This window comes from Halichoeres trimaculatus, unplaced genomic scaffold, assembly GCF_033239565.1.
Source record: "Halichoeres trimaculatus isolate MK-OKI-2021-1 unplaced genomic scaffold, fHalTri1.1 fHalTri1_scaffold_20, whole genome shotgun sequence".
In the NCBI taxonomy this organism is placed as follows: domain Eukaryota; kingdom Metazoa; phylum Chordata; class Actinopteri; order Labriformes; family Labridae; genus Halichoeres; species Halichoeres trimaculatus.
The window spans coordinates 10823803-10848564 of record NW_027437198.1 but is presented as its reverse complement, the minus strand read 5'-3'; the positions used below and the strand labels follow the sequence as shown (position 1 = coordinate 10848564).

Below are 24762 nucleotides of genomic sequence, written 5' to 3'. Positions count from 1 at the left end.
TCATAACAAGTGTTTACGGCCTCTAACCTGACAGGATGCACACATTGTCACGTCATACAATACTCACATGTTCCGTCATGTGACCTCCGAGCTGCACACTTACAAAGAAAAGCCTTGAGAAAACCTCCCAACATGAGCGCTGAGTGCAGAACCTCCGTTACATAACTCACCGAATAAAGAAAAACACCAGCAGCCATTACTCCTCCGAGCACCGACTGCCTCCCACTACACAACACACACACAATACACACAGGAGATAGCCTCCAACTAGATTCATTATCTCCTTGTTTTCATTTCAAAGCAACTATAAAAAGTGAAGAGAGGCCGCTGTGAGCTAGCTCCGAGGCAGGTTATACTGAGAGGGGCTAATCTAATTATAACAGAGAATGTGTGTTTATAAGGAGGAACATAAGGAGACTGCAACAAGGCGCGACACGAGAGCAGCAGTTCAGCAGCAGTTCAGCAGACGTCCCACAGGCCAAACGGACTAGGAAAGACTTTAAAACCCAGAGCCAGGACCAGTATTTAGACTAACTTCTGGGTAAACTGGTGTAAAACTCAGTCACTATACTGGAAATGCTGACTCAACCCAGACTCTGACTGATCCAACCACAGACTAAAGGTGGAGCTGGATCAGACGTGAAGCCTCCAGGCAAACTGCACCTAACTCAAGCATGTTTATAATACTTAACCTTAAAAATAAAGGAGATTTTAGGAAAAACTAAAACAAAACAACAAGATATTAGAATCGAAACTGTCTCAAACCAGCTTTTCAGCTTGTTCATTTAACCCAAAACATCCACTGGCTGCATGCTGCGGTTTGGCTCTGTGCTCCTTCATCTATCAACACCCGCTGTCTCCGTTTTCAGCGCCCAGAACCACCAGACAGACAGCTGGAGTTGCGAAACAAAAGATCTCCCATGATAATTAAAGAATCTGGTTTCCTATCACCGAGATCTTCATCGATGTAGTCTTCACTGGTCTCTGAAAATGTCCAACCTGTTGACTCCAATCCTGGCTTCACTAACTCTGACAGTTGGTTGGTGATGTCAGCTTGGCCATCATTCTCCCGTCAGCCTCCACCTCCACAGGGTCCAGTGGGCAGCCAAGCCCACAACAGGTGAAATCGCTCCCATGTGGTGTTCTATCTGGTGTTAGCTCTGTTAGCCATGTCCATGAGTAGCATGATGCTACTCTGCCCTGGTATTCCCTGTAGTGATGGGTTAGCACTGCTAGCTCGTCCATCTTATTGGAGATAAATCTTACATCCACATCACAACATACAGCACAGAGTCTTAAATATAGAAAATCAGCCAATGATCAAATGTTGTTTTTCCAACTGATGTGCCACACTCTGAGAACAAAGAAATCTTGAGTATCTGCTGTGGAAGATTCCCAAATCAAAGACGTAGCAGAGCCAGCTGACAGACACATATCGACAAGAGTGGAGCTCAGAGATGTAATGAAGTCAGATCTGGCGTAAGTTTGAATTTGAATTTATTTATTTGATAAGGACGATGCAGTTCAACGTAGTTCACAACAAAGCATGAATCTGATGTGTTGCACAGAGAGTCTATGGCAAGTGCTTGTTCTCAGCTCTTGTCCCTAATTGGGCCTTTAAAGAAGTAGATCATAAAATGAGCATTTACCAGCAACAAAATGGAAAGAAAAAAAACAGGATAAAAGTTAATTTACAAAGATAGCATCAAACTAAAAAACAACAAATTCACAGTTCAAAATAGGAAGTTAAAACATGGCAGAGTGTAAAGAAGAAAAGCAGACTAAAGTTCCCTTTAACATGAGTGTTAATGCCACTACTTGGTGTTTTCAGCCAGCCCCAAGTGGACACTTGAAGAACTGCATTTTTTAGGACTCATTTTTCCCAGCAGCAGTAACTATTTGGTTCCTTCTTCTTCCAAACGTAAACTAATGGCCTTTCTATTTAGTTCGGCTTTATGTATGGTTAACATGATTTTAAAACAAAAAGTTATTTTATTTCAATATTTTATTTGCTAGATCATTTTTAATGCCCTTTGTACCGTTTTAGCACATTGGTATCTTTGGTGCTTTTATTTACTTTCAACTTTTATCCTTAAATTCATTTATTATATATCTTTATAATATAATTGCTATTCTAACACGTTAACCTACTTTTAAAGTGTTTTAGATGATATCTTTTATAGGTTTCCAATAGGCCCTACTCTAATATTCATAAATATGTAAATGTTTTGCCATTATTCTTTTTTACAAATTCTTTATTGTAGTTTTTTTTTTCCAGCTACTGTGAAAACACTTTTACCTACATTGTATTTAAAAATGCTGTATAAAAGTTGACTTCTGTCAGAGTGAGACTGGGTTGAAGTCCTGGATCATCTTTCTTTGCACTTGAACCAACGTTAAAAAGTTGATCTTTTTCTCAGGTTGGAGACAGATTCTTCTCTAGGATGGCTCCAGGTTGATCTCTGCTTTCATCCCATTGAGCTGGACTAGTTGGAGACCTAGTTTATCTCACTTTAGGGGAGAAATAATGAAAATTCATCTTGTCTTTCCTTTTTTATTGTACCTCTAGAGCAGGGATGGTTTTAGTCCAAGTTTCTCTTTCTGGATTGGAATTATTTTAATTTGTCTCTAGTTTAAATCTAATGCAGGTAGATCTGATTTAAGTGGTGGTTTATCTTTCTTTGTGTTTGACTGGTTAAGTCTGAGTTTCACTAAGTTTTGACCCAGAGCTTGGTTTAAAAAAGTCAGTCCTTGTTGGTTTTCTCCTCCTTCCTGACGCCTCTGAGTCGACCAGGCTGCAGACATTCAGGGTCCAGAGGGACCCTCAGCAACAACACACAGGAGCTTTGTTTCCCTCTTCAGAGGTATGCCTGGTCTGCTTTAAGCCTATAGGCATCCTGTGTGTTTAGTGGACCAATTAAACATTTAACACACCAACAGCAGAGCTGACAGGCAAACTCTATCAGCTCAAACGCAGAGGCAGAATTTCACAGACCGTCTGAAAGGTTTTAACACATTCGCTCAAATCTGGGCCGTCTGGAGGGGAGTGGAAACTTCCCTCCTCATTACGCAGCCGGTTTATAGTTTTATGTTTGGAGATGAGAGGTAAAAGTGGAGCAAGCAGAGTCCCACTGAACTCCTCCAACACTCTCGGATGGAGAGAAGTGATTGGCTGAACACACCGACCTTCTTCTCTGAGAGGAGTTATGTAAAAGAAAACTCCTGTTTCTGCAGAGTCTAACTGGAGGAGTGAGGGTGTGAAAGCCTCAGTGTGTTCCAATTACATCCAGGCATGTCAAGTGACTCCAATTTTCCCCTTTTGTCAGCAGGAAAACCAGAATATGACAGCAAGCGAGGAACGCTGCTGTAAATGACTTTTCTGGGGGGGACAGGTTTGCAAATCCAGGCTGGTAATCATTAAGCATCTTAAGGTAAAAATTCACACCTCACTGTCTGAAAATCTCACTGAGGCATTTTTGTCCTTCAGTAAAGAAGAGGAATAAAGACAGTGAGACACTTTTCTTCAGCAGTGAACTACGTTAATATTCAGGGGCTGTCAGAGGCTGCAGCAGCAGGAGGTCGCTGCATGAAGAAGAGCCGCTAAAGTTCATTTTTACAACAAAGATATCCATTTTGAGGGCTGACCTTACTTTCATAAGGCTGTAGCTTTCTGGATCAATTCTTTTAATGACAAAAAGTGGGACAATACTTCAAACAGGCCATTGAAAGTTTCCAGGATTGGGGTCTCTTAAGTCTTGCTGACCATCCAAAGAGATTCACCTAACAGGAAGGCAGTTGTGAGCTGCTTCCCTCACATTGAGTCTCATAATCCAACACGTCTTTATTTCTGCATCAAATATTAAAGCGACCTTGACAAGTTACCTGTACTATTTACTAAAACTTCCACTCAAGCAGCCGCTGCCTCTCTCTGCATTTTAAGTCTCATCCGAAAGACGACAGGTTTCATTCTGACTTTAAAGTTATTGAGATCAAACAAGACAATCCAGCGAAGCAGGGAAGTTTTTCTGAGGTGAACAGGACTTCAAAGGCCAAACTGTGAGGATCTGCAGCGTGAAACCGTCCCGAATAAGACAGCAGCTCTGCCAGCGGCGCTCCGCAAAGGGAGGATTTTGTGGGGCGTGATTGGCTGAGTCGAGTTTGAACCCAAACTCATGAATAAAACATGGCAGAGATTGGGTCTGAGAGCGGAGACGGCAGACATCCAGAGTGGGTGGTAGTCTCCCCACCTCTCACCCCCTCCACCCTCCGACATGCTGCTCGCCGTTTTGTTTCGTTCTCAACGGCCAGCTTTTCATAGAGAGACGACAGGTTTACGAGGCTCCAATAATGGGACACTGATGAGCTTCAGCAGCAAACATCACTCCTCCGGGTCAATAATAACACCTCCTGCAGCACACTTTTGTTAAAGAAGACAGATGGAGATGTTAGAGGCCAAAAAAGCTGTTATCTCCCTTTGTTTGAGGTTTAAATGCAAAATAACTCAATTTTTCTCCTTTTACCGAGACATCAGATTACAACTACAACTAAACATTTCTGGATTAAGCTGTGGAAATTTATTTGATTTTTTAAATAAAGATCTGTGGCCTTATAAACTGCTCATAAGAGCACATTAATTTAATATATCATTAAATTCTTGTTCTGCTGAAGAGGACAAAGCTCTGGGTGAAGTTGAGTCAAACACTCTTTTCTTTAAATTTAGAGTCCATGCTTTTACTTTTAGGGCATTTTATGGCATTTTGCTTGTTTCAAATGCTGTAAAAAAACATGTATTTGAAATTCTTGTGCAAGAAACAGAAACTTTTTCTATAAAGAAACAAGATTTCCCCTCTAAAATATACAATCTTCAACAGATCTGATAACTTTGGTGAAGCAGGTTTGTATTTTCTTCAGACTTGAGCTCCCAACGGACCGCAGGAGGACTCTATTCAAACTGAAGAAACTATTGTCATTTGTCTTTCTGTCTTTATATTTATTTCAGATTTTCAATTTCAGCCATATGCAGTTTAATACATATTAAAGCTCCTGTGTGTTGATTTTGGCGCCCCCTGTGGCAGAGGAGTATGTTGAAGAGGCCGTGTCCACTAAGGTGTCAATTTGGCAGCACTAATAACTTCAGTGTCTGTTTCAACGTTGTCCCAAGGCTTTTTGGTTTCCTGTTACCTCCGTTTAAAGTCTGTGTTACATCTACATGCCTCAAATTTACTTTATTCAACAACATTTCAACAAGAAGCTGTGAAAACTATGAATAGAAATCATGATCAGAAGCTAGAGGTGTCCCAGTCCGGTTCGATATCAGCAAAAAAACAAGTATCGATATCGTATCAGAATGCATCTAAAATCTCCGATATAAGCAGCTTCTGTTACCCATTGGTTAATAATAAATGGGTAAGTTTTTCCTCATACCTACTGTTGCTGACTACTGTTCTTTGTTTGAATAATATCACTTAATCAAGCCTTTTTTAACATGACAGACATACTACAAAATAAGTAATAAAAGTATGCATGTTTAATGCTGATATTGTATCATATTAATATCAGTATCAGTCAATACTCAATGCTGCAGTATCGGTATCGTATCGCAAGATGCTAGATTCTGATTGGTCAAAGATTAAGAGGTGACACTGACGAGTGCAGCAGTGTTCCAGAAGTAAAACTCTTTAAAGAGGAGAGCGCTAAGACAAAACTCAGCCCATACTGAGGAAGTCTTTGTGCTGGGACCTGCACTAAAGGTTTGTTTTTTACTTTGCTGATTTTTTCATGTAGGTGTGTAAGTAGTGTTTCAAAGCACACATCTCATTCTGCTTCCTTTAAATGATCAACTGTATGAATTATCCAATGCAACTTTTGTAAGTGACATCCTCCCTGTTGTAGTTGATACAGGCATCTGTGAGGGCTTTCACACCAGCACTGCTCTGTGCTGGTCCTGGTTCCCAAACCAATATTTTGGTTTGGGAACCAGCTCGAGAACTAGGGGGGGTACTGACCAGAACTTCTCGATACGCATCACGTTACGATAGTATCACGATGTATCACAATATTGTGATACACTTTAATAGAATATTTTAGAATGGAAAATACTTTTTCTTTTTTTGGAGGGAAATTCTAAACAGAAAACTAAGAAAAAAATAAATAATAAATCAAACTATTACTCAAAATTCAAATAACCAGGGAAAAAACTGATGTCTTTAGCACACTGCTTTGCTCAGTAAAACAAAAACCCACATTATCAAGTTTAAAAATGAAATATTTTGAATATACTTCGAGATGATATATATATCATACAATGTATTGGCTACACAGAGGGTAGTAGCTCTTTGGTGCAATCTACTACAGTGGCAGTGCGGAAGTCGAATTTTACTGTCAACTTGCTAACATATAAATTTTTATTTTTACAAAGAAAAAAATATAAAGGATATTGTATCTGTGATCAAAGTATCAAGATGTATTGCCGTATCAATATAGTTTTCACACCTCTATCCTGAACCATGATATCATCAGTAGGCATGTCATATCCTGAGTTAATAAAATGAGCAGGAAGTCGAGGTAACTTGCTCTTACTTTTGTTATGCTCACACCGGGCTGATGAACGTGAGCCAGTTTGCTAGAAAGCACCAATGTTCTGACAACCCAGAACGGAACCAGTTCCAGAACCAGAACCATGCCAGTGTGAAAGCCCTCAATAATCCAGTATAGAAAAATAATCAGCCTTGTTTTCTTGGATGCATTACTGTATTGTAAAAACACTTAGGAATAAGATGTAAAGACTCTGAATTACAGTAAAAGAATGGAATAAAAATACTTTACATGTTATTTTTTGTTCTGTGGTGAAGGCGCCTTCCAGAAAACTGGTGCAGCTCTCACAGACTGATTTGATCCTTTTGTAACTGTTCTTAGTTCCAAAAACAGCCTGCGCATCGTTCACCTCGCTTGTCAAAGAATGCTTCAGACCTAAATTGAGGTTATGAGATTAGACCATTAAGTCCTAATTCAACAGAGCAGAGCGGTCACAGTGTACCGACTGTAAACAGCAGAGCTATGAGAATGAGATGCCACAGCTCTGGGACAGACCAGCCCCCCTCCACCACCACCACACACACACACACACACACACACCACCAACACCACCACCACCCCTCCCAAATACTATAAATCCTTTTAATCCTGGCTGGGCACCATCTGGGAGCTCCTTGTGATTTGGGTGATAGCAGTTGGGGGCGACACTAAAGCACCAGATGTCAAATGTGTCCTTTAAAAACACATAAAATGTCCTTAATGTGGAAAAAAAGGTGATAAACATTATTTTGTTTGGTTATTAACATGAAGGTGTCTTAAAACATATCTGCATCCTCAGAACTGAAACACTCAGCAGAGACCTGATGGTTCAAAGAGCCGGCTGTAACAATAGTAGAAAGTCTCTGTCACGTTTGAGGTGATGGATCAGGCGTGTTGAGGTGGAGAACAATGGCTCAGGGTCATGTGATAGTCTGCAGGAAGTCCCTGAGGGAGCGGGACAGGCCCGTCAGCTGGCCGGGGAGAGATCTACACCCTGATCTACATCCTCCTCTCTACACCTGCTGCTGATGTTGGGATGAAGTTGCGTTCAGGTAATGCAAAATTAAACTTCTGTTTCACATTCCCTCATCGTCCTGCTGGGTTTCTGAGCACGCTCCTCTTCCTACATCACTGTGTGCTGCTCTGACGCTGAGATGTTGAAACTGTTTCATAAGAATCATGGGACCTCATACTCTTAAAACTTTGTCACACCCACTCCTAAGCCTGCGTTCAGGCTGCTGCAAACCCTCAGCTTGTTTTTCAGATGTCAACACTAAAGCCTGAGCATTATGATTCACGCATTTAAAGCAAATCTGCAGACTTCATGCAGAAAAAAAGAACATTACTGGGTGTGTAAAAGTCTGTCTTTCCCGTCAATGTCACAGCACCGCCTCCACATCCTGTCCATGTTTGGTATACAGTCCAACTCTTCACCCTCCTTCACAGAGGTCAGAGGTCACTGATCACACTGGATGTTATGTTTGGACGGTCGTGTGACAGGTGAGAGGTTATCTGCCTGATACAAACTGACCTCCTGCTGCCCTCCTGGGGCCTCTGAGGGGGCCCTTTTTCCAGGCAGAGAGGCGACAACGTCCGTCAAAGAGAGAAAGGTCAGAGTGTTCCCCACATGAGCCTCACCACGGTCACATCGTGGTGTGAAATGCGTGAGCTCCAGAGGACTCAAACCGGCAGCAAACAGACAGAAAATCTGCCTCTTCTCGTCTAAACTGGCTTTTAGAGAATCACTTGCATCAAGTTTACAGTTCAAGGACGAGTGACGGCTTCAGGAGACAAAACTCAGCCAAAAGCTTGTTTGAGCAAGTCAACGCCTCCACAGCCTCTGAGGAGGAAACCTGCAGGAGATCAAGGGGAAAAAAAACGGAGCTGCTGCCTGTAACCTCAGTCTGCAGAGAAAACCAACCCAAAATAAGAGCGGATCCAAAAAATATAGAAGAAGCATCCCGCAGCTTCGACTCTGAGTTTGTTTTTGTGCTTTCAGGAGAAAAAATTAGCAAAACAGTCAGAAAAAAATGACGACGCCAAAGAGATGACAACTGATGGAAGTTTTCAGGACAGGAAACTGCGGCATACACCAGTTAGATACAACAATGACTTAAAACCACATCTTATTCACTAATTCAGCTGAAACAGTCTTCTTGAAGTCAACAGAAATATCAAAGCAACTGCTGATGATCCACTCAGTATGGAAACTTCTGACCAATCAGATGGAGCAAAGGATGTGAAGTCAAGTCTGTCACATGAACAGCTGTGAGGTACCCTCAGATCATCTGCTGTAAATCTGAAGGGGCTGTGCTCTCAGGTCGTACGAACTAGCATCCTGTCAAGTTCTACATTAAAGAGGGGTATTGTGCTTTACTTAGTCTTTATTTTGTCCCTCTTGTGCCCCTGTAGTAGCTTTGAATGATTTACAGCTCAAATACATTTCTGTTTTTCTCTGGAAGGTGTATTAGAAAACCATTAGTTCAGCTTCAATCTGACACACTTTGTTTTAGCTGCTGTCTCTTTAAGGCACTCCACTCCTCAAACCCTCTACCCTCTGATTGGCCAGCCCTCTGTAAGGGGAAGCAAGGTCAGACCTTAGTATTAGAGAGAAGCCCCTGTTAGGAGATCCTTGTGCCACATTCCATTTATACTCAGAAGTTGGAATTTTAGAGTTGGGACGCCCCCGAGGTCGGGATTTCCGACTTGTAAATCGGAGCACCCACACCACTCCTGAGTTCCCAGGAGGAAATTACGAGTTCAGGAGTAAACAGTAATTAAACTCCTGTTATTTTCTTAACATTTTAGAGTTTCTGACGAGTGTTGGTCACAATAAATCAGCCGTCTATATAGTATTATTCGATGTTTAAATACAGAATTGCTGCTGTTAAGGCAGGTTTTTCCAACTTGGCAACTGCAACGCTGAACTCGGAGATAAATCATTTCCACTCACGGCTTCTCAGTTCCAAGTACAAATGGGGCGCAGCATTAGATGACGTAGAGGTTTGAAAGTCTGCACACATTTAGTCTGAACGTCCAGCAGTTACTTTAAGTCAAGCAGCCCTACCTTCTTAAATCACTCAGGTCCTCTACGTAGGTAAAAGTCACTCTTTACTCCACTTGGGGTAAAAAGTTTGAAAGTATAATGGGCAAAATATTCCACAATCAAGCAGCTGAAAGTATTAATCATGCAAAAAAAAATGGTCCCTGATGTCATTTGGGATGTTTCTTTGTTTACAGTTCCTGTATTAACATGTAGATTGTATTACAGGGGTAGCCAATCACAGGGCTGATGCAGATGCTCCTATTGTAGAATAAGGACCATTAGGAGTGGGAAAAAATCAACATATCAGGATTTTTTGTTTGACAATATAGAAATCCGGGTTCTTTGTCAAAAAATCCATTTTATTTTCAAATTCAAATTCTTCATTTCAGTCTTTGTTCATAAACTGGATTGGAAAAAAAGTTATTACTTTTCTCCAGCAGAGGGTGAAATGTTTCTCTCTGACTGGTGTGATGTGCATTTTATGGGAAAACATGGCTCCTGATACAGTCTGTAGAGATTATCACCATCATTTAACTTTTTCACATAGTCTGGTGTTAGAAAAGCAAACTAAAAATTGCAAAAGCCGCAAAAATCAAAGAACAGCAATTTAAATTGAATCACCACCCCAAATCTTAACAGAATCAAATCACAAGGCTAGCATATCATCCCAGCCTTAAGGACCATAACTTGTTGCATGAAAGTATATTTTGCATTATTCTGCTGTCACTGCATGAGCAGACTGATATTTCAGAATAAAAGTCCCTGTAAGGTGAGTACTCACTGTTTCTGTTGTTTTTGAGTTTGGACAGCAGCTTCTGAGTGGACATCAGGTCTCCGTTCTTCACCGCCTGCAGCAGGTCCTGCTCCTTCCCCATGCTCGCGCCCTCCTCACGTTCCAACCAGCTTTATTTAAATTCCCGCTGCTGCGTCCTGAGTCAGAGCCTCCGCATGCTGAGCATCGGAGACATGGACCCGCCCCAGGTGAGACTCCCTGTCTTCCTGTTTCTGACGCTCAGCTGACAGCCAGGAAACAGCCACACACCCTCTGAAGTTTCCCCAGATGGAAAACCTGCTGCGCTTATTAATTTCCTGCTCAGGTTTCTCAGACTTTATTTAAGGAGAGACGATATTTCCAGCGTCAGGAGTCTAGTGGAGCTACTGTTTGAGGAGTCGGGGGGAGCTGATGCGGTCAGAGCTGGAAAGAAACGAGAAAAACAGATCAGATGGTCTTTTAGGGAACAGAAGCTTTTCCCTCTGCTGAGAGGAAACTGAAGGTGTTGGACATGATAGAGGGACTGCTCAGAGCCGCAGATAAATTCCAATTAAACAGAAACAGACTCAGCATGGAGCCAAAACATGCAGCAAGGGTCTGAGTTCAATCACATTTAATCAGCCTTAAACCCTCTTTGAATCCACTCATTAGAGCCTGATCCTTTTAAAGTCCTGAATCCAATTAAAAGTTAATGCTTTTATTGTGAAAAGTTGGCCTTTTTTTTATAAATATGTCAAGGTTTGAATAATTTGTGGGTACAAGTTCCAGCAAAACAAGTCAGCCAGCAGCTTTAAGTTAGGTGGCAATGTTCCCCTCAAGGAAAAATGTATGGTGCACTAAAATTGTTTCAACCATTGAGATCACAGAAAGGGTTACTGCAGTGATGAACCTTTTTTTTCCAGTTATCGCTGCTTTAAATTACTAAAGTTAAAATGACAAACAATCAAAAACACTCATTAAATCGTCTCTGCTCTGATAAATGTCCCTGTGGGTTGTATTCCCTCTGATGTAAGGTCTTAAAAGCAAACGCTTCGGTGTGAACAGGCCTGTAAACACACCTGTTACCTCTCACAGGTGAGTGGAGGGCAGTGTGACCACAGAGACCGTGTGTAAACCTGCTGCGAGCTCAGAGGTCACTTTAATTACAGCTCACCAGCCCTTCAAACACTAACAGCTCATGAGGGATCCACTTGCGGGTTTCCTCTGCTGTGTAAACACTGACGGGACACCCAGAGTCCTCACTAACAGCGCCATGTGTTGGAGACAGTTTTGCACCAAACTCCATGAGTTTTGTTGAACCAAACATGATAAAAGTCAGTCTGTGAGACTTAAAGCGGACTGGTGTAGCTCTGCTGCTTCCCTCAGGGCTCTGTGACAGAGTCTGCGCTCACTATGGACTTTATTTCAACTTTAGAGCAGCTACTTAAACTCTTCCAGACCAGTGGCCAGACTCAGCTCACAGATACCAGAGAGAGGTTAAGTCTCGAGGCATCGTCTCTGCTCCAGTGTCCAGACAGTCTGGACCTTTTGCATGAAAACCTGATCACCCCTGCAGGAACTGTCCCTGAAAACAGTAGAAAAACAAGACTTTTGCAGCTGGATCTGAGTCCAGAGAGAGGTCTGGCCTTGCAGCGAGCTCTGCACCGCTCTCCTGGTGTTGAACATTACATAAGCATGCAGGCAGAGAGGAGCACAGGGCCTAAGCAGAGCTGTCAGTCCCATTTACACCGATCACGTCCCCTTCTTTCTTCCACCTCCCTCAGGGCATTTTGTATCCTCACTGCATTCATGACAAGAGGAACAATAACTCTTACATTTTCACTCTGACACAGCAGGGACTCCAAGGCTCAGTGAAGTGGTCCCAAGTGGACATGAATAAGTCAGTTTATGGCTGACAAACAAGAGTCACTTGACAGTTATTGCTTTGAAGTAAAGTTATGGCAGTCCATGATGAAGTGGTTTACCACCCTTGCATCCACTGTTGTTGTCTCTCTGCTGTGAAGCTGTTCACCAGAAAAGAAGAAAAGTCTGAAAAAACAGTTCCTAATCACCTTTAAAAAGCTCCCTTTTACCATTAATGCACAATTTCTCAATAATATCGAGGAATCCATTTACAATTTTGATTGTATTTCTATTTGCTTTGTTACCACATAAATGACAAGGAATTTAATACAAGGCTTTATATGAATTTCTAGTATCTTATCTCCAATTCGGGAGCAGTTAAAGCCTTATAAAGTACATATTGAACATAAGAGCTCTTAGTACACACGTTGGTTTTAAGCTCTGCTGGAAGAGTTTACTATTCAACTTGTCTAAAATACAAGTCTCTAACCCACGCCGAAGTGGATATAGGTCTCTTAAGTCGCAGAAAAGCTATAATTGATAGAATATAAAGTCATTTTAATGTTTTTCTGCTCCAGTTTGTGGGGGTGTGAGGTTTTTCCACCCCGACCCTCTGGCCGCACCGGAGAAAGTGGCATATCGCGGCAGGAGTCTGGCATGTAAACACACCGTCACCTCCACAACCGCCGACCTTTGTACCGTGATAGTTAATGCTCTTGTTAAGATAGTTTTAAAATGAGATGTTAACTAATAGAAATACTTACCTTTAGCTCTCCAAGTATGCCAGAAACTCCCTAAACCCCTAAATGAAGGGAACACGGTGGCAGTTTGTAGGAAAACTCCGTGTGGAGGGGACAGAGTATTCCTTAAATGATATTCCGGAAAAGTCAAGGTCCTTCTTTGAGTTGTTTTAATCCTGGAGTTTTCGCTTCCAAAAATACACACTTTACTGTAATCCCTGCGAAGTATTCCCATGAAAACGCGAGTGTTAATAGGACTTTGGTACTTTTTACTACACTTCATAGATTGACGTTCCTCCTGGTTTTCCCTCCTCGCCCTGAATGCCACATTCTCTCCGCTTGGCTCTCCAGAATGTGGACGAGGCGTCAAGTTAGACAGCTCGGTAAACTGTACATCCGGCAAATACCTTCAAAATAAAACATTACTGGACCCATTATTTAGAATCCTATCAGTCCAATGACACAAATGCTAGTGATGGCTAATGTAGTGATGAAATGCCCTATATTTGTGTTTAAATGATTTGACTCTGTTTTTTTTTAATACATAACCATCTTTTTCAGCCAAATCCATGTCAGAATTCACAATTCATAGATATTTTGAGCGAATAAATCCTCTTTATAAGAGTGATTACGTTTCGAGTGGACCTAGCTTGTATCAGGGGTCCAACATGGGCACGAGACATACCTCTTATCTTTTCTTTTTCTTTTTTTTTTCTTTTTCTTTTTTATCAATGAAGGTCTTTGGCCTCATTCATTGAAAATGTCACATCAACCGGTCTGAAAAGCTTTCTTTCCCTCCAGAATGTTTACCAGAAAAACAAGATTTTGCCAAAACAGTACATTTCTATCATTAGAAGTTTTAAGTTCTTGCGTCTTTGCCTTTTAACACCATTTATTATGCTAAAAATATCCAATTAAGATATCAGCTATGCTTTTAATCTGAAGGGAACTCCAATAGGTTTCCTGTTTTGCTGTCGCTGTCGTTACTTCACAAATCATCCTCCTTCCAAACTAAGCGGTGGGAACAGTTGATGAAGCTATATAACTTAACCAGCGAACTTTAATTTGAGGTAATATTTTGAAACTCTTAACGAACGTTAAGCTACAGTTTAAACATCTTTTACCGTTTTGTCTTTGCTCTTCTTCTTCTTCTTCTTTTTCATTTTTTACAACTTTAAAAAAAAAATACATTCACCGCATCCGAAGGATTTTTGTCCGATACTTAAGACTTCCAATTAAGACTAATTTATCACTAAAACTTTTTCTACCACTTATTTGTTCAAGATTATGCATATTTTACAACGTTAACCAAATATTTTTAAACATCATTCTTTTACTTCGCCTGCACATTCACGATCCGTGAAACCTGCTGTATTTAAAGATCTTTAATGCCATCTTCAGGCCAGGCGTGGTGTTGCAGGTCAGAAACTAAATACGTGCACAGAAAACTACCTAAAATTCTGTTTTGAAATCAGAAGACAAAAACTCTGTCCAAAATATAAAAATATAAAAAACATACAAAAATCAATAATATATATATTTTTAAGAAATTACAAAAGCAATAGATAAATACAAAATATTTTTGTTTTATTAGATATATCCAATAGGGACAACAACAACAATAAAAAATTCTATATATTAAGCAAAAATAAATAAATAAATATTCAGGTATTTTTGAGTAATACTTTTCCACTGTTGAGAATCCTTCAGATTTCTTTATAAACCAGATTGGCTGCACTCAGACATCCTCTGTCTTCAGGGTGATGATCATCATGAGCACACTGTGGTTTCCAGGAAGTGTGGATCTGGCCAGCTCTGATTTATCAGCATCAAAAGTTTCCAACCGAACATCAACACAGTTCAGTTTCCATTTGTAGAGCAATGCTTCGATTGACCAGTCAGCACTGAAACCCAGAGAGCAAGAATAGTCAAAACACACCTCTATGTGTATTTTATATGCCAAAAGATAGAATCTGAAGAGGGACTAAGGCTGTTAAAATCAAACACGGGCACCTTAAATTAATATTAAATAAATGTACTAATAAAATAACCTTGCTTTTCAAAATGCATTTAAATTTAAAGGAAGTGTAATCTTCTTGTTGTTTTTGTTGATGTTGTTGTAGTTACTGTTGTTGTTGTACTGTACCTTCTTACTTGGTATGTGGTCCAGAACTGAGCTTTTGGGTTTCCCCTCAACAGAAAAGCAACAGTGAGGAGGACATCTTCAAAATCTGGAAGAAGAAAAAAAACAGCACAACAAGTTTTACAAACAGAATGCTATCAGATGTTGTGTCTGTGAACCTGATACGGCCACCAACCTTGTGGGTCGTAGAAAACATCAGACCCCAATATGACATCCAGCTTGGGAAGCAGAACCAGATCTGGTGACACTTCTCCCCAGGTGAGACCCACAACCTCTACATCATGGATGTTGTTTGCTTCACAGCTCCGCCTGCCATTCTCCAGACACATAGGAGTCTGAGCATTGTCTGACAGGATCACTTTTGCTCCACACTTTGCAGCCACCACACCTGGCAGACTCACACCTGCACCAAGCTATGGACACAGAGGAGTTTTTCAAGGTTTCAGTTCAGGTTCTAAAATTTCAGATTAAATGTGGTTCGTGTTCTTACCTCCAGAATTGTCTTGCTTCTCAGCTCGTCTCTCTTCTTCCATAAATACTGTGCGAGCACCACTGCACAAGGCCACACGTACATGCCATATTGTGGATCAAGAACCTGAGATGGGATATGGACAATAAGGTGCACTGCTGTGCTTGAAGTGTAGTATTAGGTTTAAAATCTTGAACAAACCTCGGGTATGGTGACTGAAAGTAACTCCTTTTTGTTGTTGCTTTCCTCAAACGTGAATACTCTGCTGGCGGTGCAAAGAGTTTCATCTCCTATTTGTGCCATTTGTGCAAGTAAATATTATTTTTTTACAAAACCAGCTAGTACCCTGAACCTTTGGTATAAACACATTTAACTTGCGCAGTTGGAGTGATATAAGGGCAATGGAAGTCGTGCTTTTTCGTATTTCCGCATTGACCGCGATGTGTCAGTCGTGAACGTTCAAGCCGACTCTCCGAAGTGCTCAACGGGAACCGATTCTTTTGGCTCTTTTTTTTTCCCGTCACAGTCGCTTGTCAAGATGCGATGCAGCGTTTGGGTGTCCACCTTGCTGCCTTTTTATTTTTCTCATTTTAATCTATATTTTATTGTGTGATTCACTAAGTTTGTCTATGTTGTTTCTCTAAAAATGGTCAAAATATTACCTGATTATACAATCAGTGTTTTTACCTTTCTGTCTTCTTTAGATGGGTGATTGTTTTTGTACTTTATGATTTATTATTAGTAGTACTCTTTTCCATGTTGAATATATAAATAAAGCCATATAAAAATACTCATTCAATGTATTTACAGAAAGAGTAGTAACTTATTGTGCACACTTTTACATTATTTTTTGAAAATATATTAATTTACGCAAAAAGAAAATCTGGGGAGCCACTTGGGAGCTGATAGAGTTAGCTCTTTTTCGTAGACCGAGCCAAAAGAACCGTTTCTCTTATGAGAGCTTGAATCCTCATCACTGGCAACAGGCAATAGAATCCACGTAAATGCCGGGCGGGAAGTCTTAGCCTAAATTCTATCCAATCAGCGGCTGTTTTGTGGACGCTGTGACCAATCGGTTTTTTATATCCTTAAAGGGGGCGGGTGCGACACATGTCAATCAGTTGCTTAACGTTGTGGTCCTCTCTAGTCAGCCTGAAGCTACTCTTGTTAGCTGTTTAGCCCACTGTACCGAAAAGGCAGGTTTTTAAAGTGTTCTAATTTTTGTTGGAGTGTATTTAAAGACGTGTTTGAAACATTGTACGACTTGTGGCCTTGTTGTGTAACCTAATAAACAAGGTGAGACTGTCAGAACAGAAGCACGCAGCTAGCCGGCTTCAGGTTAGCTCTTTGCTAGCTGCGCAGAGATAACACGTTTTCTCTTTTAAAGTCTCCAGGAGGAGGAATGAACCATAAGAGTAAGAAGAGGATTAAAGAGGCGAAACGGAGCGCCAGACCTGAACTGAAGGACTCTTTAGACTGGATAAAACATGGTTATCATGAGACTTTCGACCTGTCACACAACACTGTAAAGGTAACTGTCAATATAGCATTTGAAGCTAGGCTAACACAAGCTATCCGCCGCTCCCGGCAGGAGTGCAGCTGGTCACGTAGACACTGAGGAGCCAAATAATGTGACATGTTTATCCCAGTTTTATATTTTTATTCCTTCATTAAAATATTCCACCTTTCCATATATGAATAAAGAATAATCGACACGTTTTTATAATAATTATGAGGGAACATATTTAGTTATTTTAATGATGGCAAAGTGTCAGATATGAAGACTAAATCAAGTTTTCCAACATTAAACTAACCTGGATATCAAATTTCGACAGTCAGTCTTCCTTCTGAAGGCAAATTCTCATTGCATGTTTTATACAATGTTATCTAATGTTTATAAGAAGTCTGGGTACATCTTAGAATGATTTAATATCTAAAAAAGTTTAATTTTACCCATTAGGTATCAAATTAAGTAGAAGTATCACGAAGTCTGGACTCATTACCTGCAAACAAAAATGTTTCAAGGGTTAGGGCTCATTTTTTTGAAAACTGCAACATACAAAAATGTAATGCAACTAATATAAATACTTATGCACAAACTTTCCCAACAATGCCTGTCAGGTAAGTCATTGAACTGTAAAACTGGTTGATCCACAGGAGTCTCTTTTGATCTAATTGGAGACACCTTTATGCTTCAGACAACCCTTAAAACTTGATTTGACTGAAAATAAACACCAAGAAATTCTTGATAAGGGTAACATTTAATGTCCTGTAAAGATGATGGATAAGTATAGGATTAAAGCCTCTTTCCTTGATGACATAGAGTCATTGTTGTTGTTTGAAGACAGACATTAAAACCTGAATAAGCCTTAAAAAATAGGTTGTGCAACCAGGCTTACTGCCTACATAGTATCGAAAAGCAATTCAGCTTTTTGTAGGAATAAAGAGCACCAAGGAGTCTGAGATTTTAAGGCACAGTGAGTTTGGTAGTTATGGGTGTGCCCTGGAGGTATCAATAAGGTGAAGTAGAACATAGAACAGACCTGCATTCCTCAGCACAGGAATGTGCTGTTCCAATACTCACACCCAGCCTCTGTTTGGTGTTCTGAAGTCAACCCTAGGAGCTTTGTAAATTTGAATGTTAAACATTGTTTAAGATATTGTGGAAAAACACACTGCTTCTTTCAAAAACTTCTCCAGAGAGAAAATAGAGTGAAAGGTTTTTAGAAGACCTCATGTTAGACTTGAGGACTCAGGATAATATCCATGTGACTCTGTCTATATTAACCTTATTACAGGACAATGTTGAGCGCGTTGACACCCTCCATATCACCCCTGAAGACTTTATCCAGCACTACGAGCGACCCTACAAACCTGTCGTACTGCTGAACTGCCAAGAGACCTGGCCTGCTCGAGAAAAATGGACTCTGGAGCGCCTCAAACGCAAATACCGCAACCAGAAATTCAAGTGTGGGGAGGACAACGACGGATACTCGGTGAAGATGAAAATGAAATATTATGTGGAGTATCTGGAGGGCACAAAGGACGACAGCCCACTCTACATCTTTGACAGCAGCTATGGTGAACATGCCAAACGCCGGAAGCTTCTAGAAGACTACCAGGTGCCAGTCTTCTTCAGGGACGACCTGTTCCAGTTTGCAGGAGAGAAGCGCAGACCGCCATACAGGTTTGAAACAAAGTTAAAGGTTAAAGGGGACATATCATGCTGATCTCAGATTTAATACTTACATATAATATTATAAATTTGAAAACAAGACCTTTCACCCCCTGAATTTTCAAAAAATGAGATATTGTATTTTTTCTGATATCCTAGAATGAGATTTGATGCCTCTGAAAATAGGTCATTGCCATTTGGCCGCGAGATTCCGACCTTCATGACGACATGAGGATCCTTTCTTTTTATTGGAGTGATCTGATAAAGCAGCTCCTCCTCTATGATGTCAATTAGTCACACAACCCCCCCCGAGGGATACACCCACCAAGAGCCGACTGACTGAGTGCTGGATGCAGGGACTCAGCTCTGCTGAGCAGCTCGGCTTTACATGGTGTATTAGCAGTTAAAACACTGTAGTTTTAGCAGACGTGGTAATACTTGTGAGACTGTGATATTTGCATGCTTGTTCTGGCATGCACTGTGAACCTGGACCACAATAATGCTGCGGTAATAACATAGTGATGACCTGACAGTAGAGGCGATCTTTAGACTACACTTTCAGCATGATGGATAAAACAGACAGAGAAAAGTGAAGGAGCAGGATGGAGCCCTGTTATAGAAATAGTTTATTGGTGAAGTCTGCCTATATTTCCACGTAGAAACTGCACGTGTTACAGTACCGGTTTGACTCACCACACTGAAGCGTCCTGAGATGATCTGTGTCGAGGTGGATTTTCTTCCTCCTGAGCTGCAGAACCGTCCGGGTCTGACTCGGGGTCCAATACAAAAGGACGTATCCTACACTCTGCCATTTTATTAGTGCTATCAATGCCTTACGGTGAAGTTTTGGCAAACAGCAAACACGCTCGGTCTGCTCCATTCAATGTGGCGATTTTGTAAATACTGCCATGCTGCAAAAACCGCCCCCTGGCTCTACCCCCTCCACCCCTCTGATAGAACCGACCAATCAGAGCACAAAGGGCTGTGATGTTGCAAGGTTACTGGAGGTCATTCTCGAAATGGAGCGTTCAGAATGGCCTAAAATGAGGATATTGAGAACGCTATTGTGGGGAAATAAAGGAACTAAATGACTTGTACTGAGGGCAGAAATGCTTTACAGGCATCCTAGTCTGGCATAGTGAAAAGAAGAAACAAGCATGATATGTCCCCTTTAAATAATCAGACAAACTTTAATCAACAAAGACTCTCATTTACACGTCTGTCCTCTGGTCCCTTTCAGGTGGTTTGTAATGGGCCCGGCTCGCTCTGGCACAGGCATCCACATCGACCCGCTGGGCACCAGTGCCTGGAATGCTCTGGTTCAAGGACACAAGAGATGGTGCCTCTTCCCCACTAATACTCCTCGTGAGCTCATCAAGGTGACCAGAGATGATGGAGGCAACCAGCAGGACGAGGCTATCACCTGGTTCACTGTGATCTACCCCAGAACGCAGCAACCAAACTGGCCTCCAGAGTTCAAGCCACTGGAGATCCTTCAAGGACCTGGGGAGACCGTGTTTGTGCCTGGTCAGTAAAGAAATGTCTCTTCTTAACCTCCACCAGATTTAAAATGTTTACTTCTCCTGCTGAGATGTTTTCAGCTTTCCTTTCAGCAAATTAATTCTTATGTCAGTAAAACTTAGTGTAAACATTCAGTCCTGCACAAAACACTTCTTTCACTTTTTTTTGTCTCTTAACATCCACATCCACACACACTTAGCAGTGACCTGAGGGGTGTGTGGACAGTTCAGACAGCTCAGGGTTTCCACTGTGACCTTAATTCACTCAACGCTGAGACGCTGACTGTGTGGAGGATAGATTAAACCCAGGAATTAGACCTCACCTGTCTGACCTGTAGAGACAGCATGCAGTGAATTCCACAGGAGGTTGTTCCTGTTGTTGTTCTTACAGCATTTACAAAATAACCTGACTCACTGGGACAGACTCTGCTGTTTAAAATTCACATCATCATGTCGTCAATAAACCAGAACCAAGAAGAGCAGTGATTAAATAAGTCTCTGTCTCATTATTTTCTCTCAGATTTAAACAGTGCTCTTCTGTGTCTCTGCAGGTGGGTGGTGGCACGTGGTCCTCAACCTGGACACAACAATCGCCGTCACTCAGAACTTTGCCAGCACGACTAACTTCCCCATTGTTTGGCACAAAACCGTCCGTGGACGACCCAAACTGTCCAGGAAGTGGTATCGGTAAGAATAAGTGTGAAGGATGCTTGAGTGATGTCATATAAATAATTAGATTCATCTCATAACGAGAGTCTGGATTACTGCCTGGTAGGTTCACACCTAGAAGGAATCAGTTGTGGAGTAAAACTACAGAACAAGTTTGTAGAAAAAAAAAGAGGGAAAGCTGCCAAACAGAAGCACTCCCACTGTCAGGAAACGAAATAAGACAGGATTATTTTTTTGAATTCTTGATTAATTTCATTTTTTGACAAAGAGTAACAGGAAGTTAAACTGTTAAACTCTGTGGGACTTTCAAGAACTCAAACAATTGGTCTGCTTTAATTTACTGTGTTTTACCTGCATGCTTTCTATTGAATCGATTGTTCAGGCACACAACGTAACGTTAATGACTTTGATTTGTGGTAAGAATTCAAAACACTATAAGGGTGCAGAAACAGATTTTTTTTTAGCTGAGACAACAAAAGAGCTGGATGACACTGCTTCAACTGAAGTGGGAACAACAAACACAGCAATCACAGCTCTCATAAGGAGAGAGGACAAAGTAAGAAATTAGTGACAGGTCAGCAAAGGAAAACAGCCGGAGGTGACAGATACCAACCAAAACAAAACAACTGTCTCTGACATCCAAGTGTTTACAAAGAGATCATCAGAGGTCATTAGAGGGTGAAGAGACGAAAAACAAAAGCATTCAGTCAGGACAACAGAGGAGGATGTTTTACAGCTCCTAAAATGTGACGTGCACAGATAGTTGAAGCTAGAACAGCCTGTGTTGGTTGGAAGGTGGATAGAACTTTCACAAATATGAAAAAAAACAACCACCTCTTTTCTTTTTTGTTGTTGTAGTGTTTGCATCAGTAGCAGATTATAAATGCTTTCTAACCTCCTCTCAGATTACATCCCATCTGTCTGACTTAATGCTGACTGGTTTTTGTGTTTGTGATGTGTCAGGATTTTAAAGCAGGAGAGGCCCGACCTGGCCGCACTCGCAGACAAAGTTGACCTGCAGGAGTCCACAGGCATCGCATCAGACAGCTCCAGTGACTCTTCATCATCATCATCCTCCAGCTCATCTGACTCAGACTCTGATGTATGTGCTCACACACACACACACACACACCACACACTGTGATGAAAGTGATAACGTTGAACACTAAGGGTGTTTTTTTTAAGTTATAAATTGTTTGAGGAGGAAACACATTTGGTTTTCTTTTTCAGAAAAATCATAATTTTTCAATGAGTAATTGTTAATTGATCTGCGATATTTTAAATGATCGAAGAGGTTTAGTCAAGAGGAACATGTCAAATTTAAAGTGACCCTAAAGGAATGAGACTCCACTTCCAGCTGTGTCTGTGTCAATAAGTTGTGTCTGAAGTCTCCGCTCCCATAAATCCTTTTTGTCACGCTCACATGTGTCAGTCTAAAGTTAGCTCAGCCAACAGATGCTAACATGTGACTTGTGTCTTTAAAACAACACACGTATGGCATGTTGTGGCTGACTGTCTGCTCCCTCCATTTCCTGCAGGCCGGGTCGGGCTCCGAGGGAGACGCCATGTCCCACCGCCGGAAGAAGAGAAAGACCTGCGGGATGATGGCGAACGGAGACACAAGCGGTCAGGACGACTGCGTCAGCAAGGAGAGGAGCTCGTCTCGGTGACATCCAGCCTCCGTCCTGCCTCCAGGGGTGACTCCTCCACTCACAAACACACCAACAGCTGCTTCTAGTCCAGGTTAGGTAGATGGCCGAGTTCCTGAATCAGAGACGAGACGGCTGCCGCTGCTCCGAGAAGAGGTGTGTTCAAAGGAGGAGGATCTGCTGGAGACCTGCCACCACTGTGCTTTCAACATGAATCGTTTTCCGTTTGTCTCTGTGGGTTGTGTAATGTGAGGAAACATAAAGAGAGATTATGAGCTGTCAGAAACTTGGGGAGGGGAGGGGGTTCGTTGTGGTCTGTGAAAGTCTGTGCGTTTGATGAAAATCAGAGTGTTTTTTGAAGGTTGGGGACACATTCAGCCACCAGAGGAGTTTTAACAGCAAAAAAAACAGGCTTTAACAAGTTATAATATCAGAAAAATCATCACATCATCAGATAAATGCAGGTTATCCAGAGACAGCAGAAGGCTTTGTTTGGGATTTTCAAGTTTCATATTTTTTTTACGTTTTGTTTAAAATTCAAATCATATCATATTCACATTTCTCTCTCATAGTCCCAGAATGCAATCTTTTTGCATTTCATAGTGCCAAAACATATCCTAAAATCACAACATGAGGAAGGTCTGTCAGATGCTTATTTTATATCTGTTCATTTAACCTCACTTTTGGAGCGTCTGGCTCTCAGTCCTCTGTTGTTGAGCATCTTGCCTTATGATTTTAACATTTCATTCCCCTCTAACCCAGAATTAAGAGCCTTGACTGTCTTGGTACAGATTTTGATTAAGATAAACTCTCTGGTGGTTGTTCCCTCTGCCTCTGTGATTAACTGTGTCTCATGCTCAATTCGAAGGTGTCCCTTCTAGCCTGCCTTACTGTAAGTGTAGTTATGGAGTGTATGTCTGCTGTAGGTGTGTGTGTGTGACAGAAGAGTCTCTGGTCTCTGCTGCACATGACATGACCTGCTCTGAGGTGCCACAGCCCTGATCAGTGAGGGTGCCTGACAGCAGAGGGCGCTGTGTTCATCTGAATCCATCAAGTGGATGGAGGAGCTGAAAAGGCTCTACTGCGATTCTTCAGACTGTGTATCTTGATCCACATTTTTTTCTTAAGCTTTTTGGAGACAGGTTATGAATCTTCGGTTAACAGATCCTTCATGTTCGGTCAAATTGACACTAAAATTAACAACATACTTTATTTTTAATCTGCTGAAACGTGTGAATCAATAAGAACATTTTCACAACACTTATTAAAACTTTAAAATGATTTTCAGAAGATGTTCAACTTAAAATATCTTTCTTCAAGTCTTTAACTGTGACTTTGTTTTTTTGTTTTTGTCCTGTGACAGTTAGCTGAATCTACGTTTTGGACGTTTGGTCGAACAATACAAGAAAGCCTCTAAAGAGGCTTGCAAAGCCTCTAAAGAAATTATGAATTTAAGTAGACTAAAAGAGCAGATATGCCTGAACTGTTTCAGACAATTCTGACTCTGAAAAATGTGCCTCAATAGCAGAAGGTTTAACTTTAATACAATGTCAATAAAACAATATTCTTATCACAGCGGGAAAAAAATAGTGCTGCTCCTTTTGTTTTCCAACTTGCACAATGTACTGGAACAGAAAAACTGAGCAACAGTTTGCAGACGGTTTTTACCAATGAAGGCAAAATGTTGTCTCAGAATCCATCTTGTTTTGTCTGACCAACAGTTAAAAACTTAGAGATGAAGTTATTGACACAGAAAACTAAAAATCTGCACTTTTAAACTGTTTTTGTTAATCATCAGCACTGACTGATTGATCTCTTTGTGTGTCAGCGCTTCAAAGTTTGTGCAGTTTTCCCGGATCTACAATCCTTTCAAATCAGCTGTGAAGTCGTGCTGAAAGCAAAATTTTGTGCAGTTCATGTGAATCTGTTGCTTTAGACTAAAGTGCCTACAAAGCAGTGATGTGTGTTAGTGTGTCTGTAGGGGAGTTTGTGTTTCTGTGTTCTCTCATATCAAAGGCACGATGTTGGTCTGTGAGGTCGGTCACATGGTGCCTTCTGTCTCTGGTGTCCCTGCGTTGTCTTAACGTACGGGACGAGGTTGGAAGCTGATGCTGTTTCTCGTCTCTGGGTTAGATGTTGATTTGAGGAGAGGAGACTCTTCATT

The 24762-nt window shown here is 41.2% G+C and overlaps 3 protein-coding genes across 9 annotated transcripts in view; 1 reads left to right on the top strand and 2 right to left on the bottom strand.

Moving 5' to 3' along the window:
* Positions 1 to 13341, bottom strand: part of LOC141809634 (CASK interacting protein 2) — a 55951-nt gene extending 42610 nt beyond the window's left edge. For all 4 annotated transcript variants that reach the window (XM_074696744.1, XM_074696745.1, XM_074696746.1 and 1 more), the window contains exons 1-2: positions 12998 to 13341; positions 10401 to 10814 (exon numbers count right to left, since the gene is read on the bottom strand). In XM_074696744.1, coding sequence (XP_074552845.1) covers positions 10401 to 10494 — 94 coding nt within the window. In that variant the 5' untranslated portion in view covers positions 10495 to 10814; positions 12998 to 13341. The remainder of the gene's footprint in view (positions 1 to 10400; positions 10815 to 12997) is intronic.
* A 1031-nt stretch (positions 13342 to 14372) lies between these two features.
* On the bottom strand, positions 14373 to 16071 carry mettl23 (methyltransferase 23, arginine). Its single transcript, XM_074697111.1, has 5 exons — positions 15787 to 16071; positions 15607 to 15711; positions 15292 to 15529; positions 15120 to 15204; positions 14373 to 14877 (listed from the first exon to the last, which is right to left on the bottom strand). The coding sequence occupies exons 1-5, from the start codon at positions 15886 to 15888 to the stop codon at positions 14712 to 14714; spliced, it is 696 nt and encodes a 231-aa protein (XP_074553212.1). The 5' UTR covers positions 15889 to 16071; the 3' UTR covers positions 14373 to 14711.
* Positions 16072 to 16709: 638 nt separating this feature from the next.
* Positions 16710 to 22992, top strand: jmjd6 (jumonji domain containing 6, arginine demethylase and lysine hydroxylase). 4 transcript variants are annotated; one of them, XM_074697109.1, is made up of 7 exons: positions 16710 to 16781; positions 16973 to 17116; positions 18384 to 18772; positions 20001 to 20287; positions 20832 to 20967; positions 21913 to 22051; positions 22488 to 22992. In XM_074697109.1, exons 2-7 carry the CDS (start codon positions 16988 to 16990, stop codon positions 22617 to 22619), a joined length of 1212 nt encoding a protein of 403 aa, XP_074553210.1. In that variant the 5' UTR covers positions 16710 to 16781; positions 16973 to 16987; the 3' UTR covers positions 22620 to 22992. The 4 variants fall into 4 exon arrangements, with proteins under 4 accessions (XP_074553210.1, XP_074553209.1, XP_074553208.1 ...); XM_074697108.1 differs by having other exon boundaries at positions 16710 to 16881; positions 16980 to 17116; XM_074697107.1 differs by having other exon boundaries at positions 16710 to 16881.
* Positions 22993 to 24762: the final 1770 nt, after the last annotated feature.

Coding starts and splice junctions, on each gene's coding strand:
- mettl23 (XM_074697111.1), bottom strand. CDS start 15,888: ATGGCACAAATAGGAGATGAAACTCTTTGCACCGCCAGCAGAGTATTC. Junction 15,530..15,606: donor GAAGCAAGACAATTCTGGAG/GTAAGAACACGA, acceptor CTGTGTCCATAG/CTTGGTGCAGGTGTGAGTCT. Junction 14,878..15,119: donor ACCACATACCAAGTAAGAAG/GTACAGTACAAC, acceptor TCTGGGTTTCAG/TGCTGACTGGTCAATCGAAG.
- jmjd6 (XM_074697109.1), top strand. CDS start 16,988: ATGAACCATAAGAGTAAGAAGAGGATTAAAGAGGCGAAACGGAGCGCC. Junction 18,773..20,000: donor AAGCGCAGACCGCCATACAG/GTTTGAAACAAA, acceptor GGTCCCTTTCAG/GTGGTTTGTAATGGGCCCGG. Junction 20,288..20,831: donor GGAGACCGTGTTTGTGCCTG/GTCAGTAAAGAA, acceptor GTGTCTCTGCAG/GTGGGTGGTGGCACGTGGTC.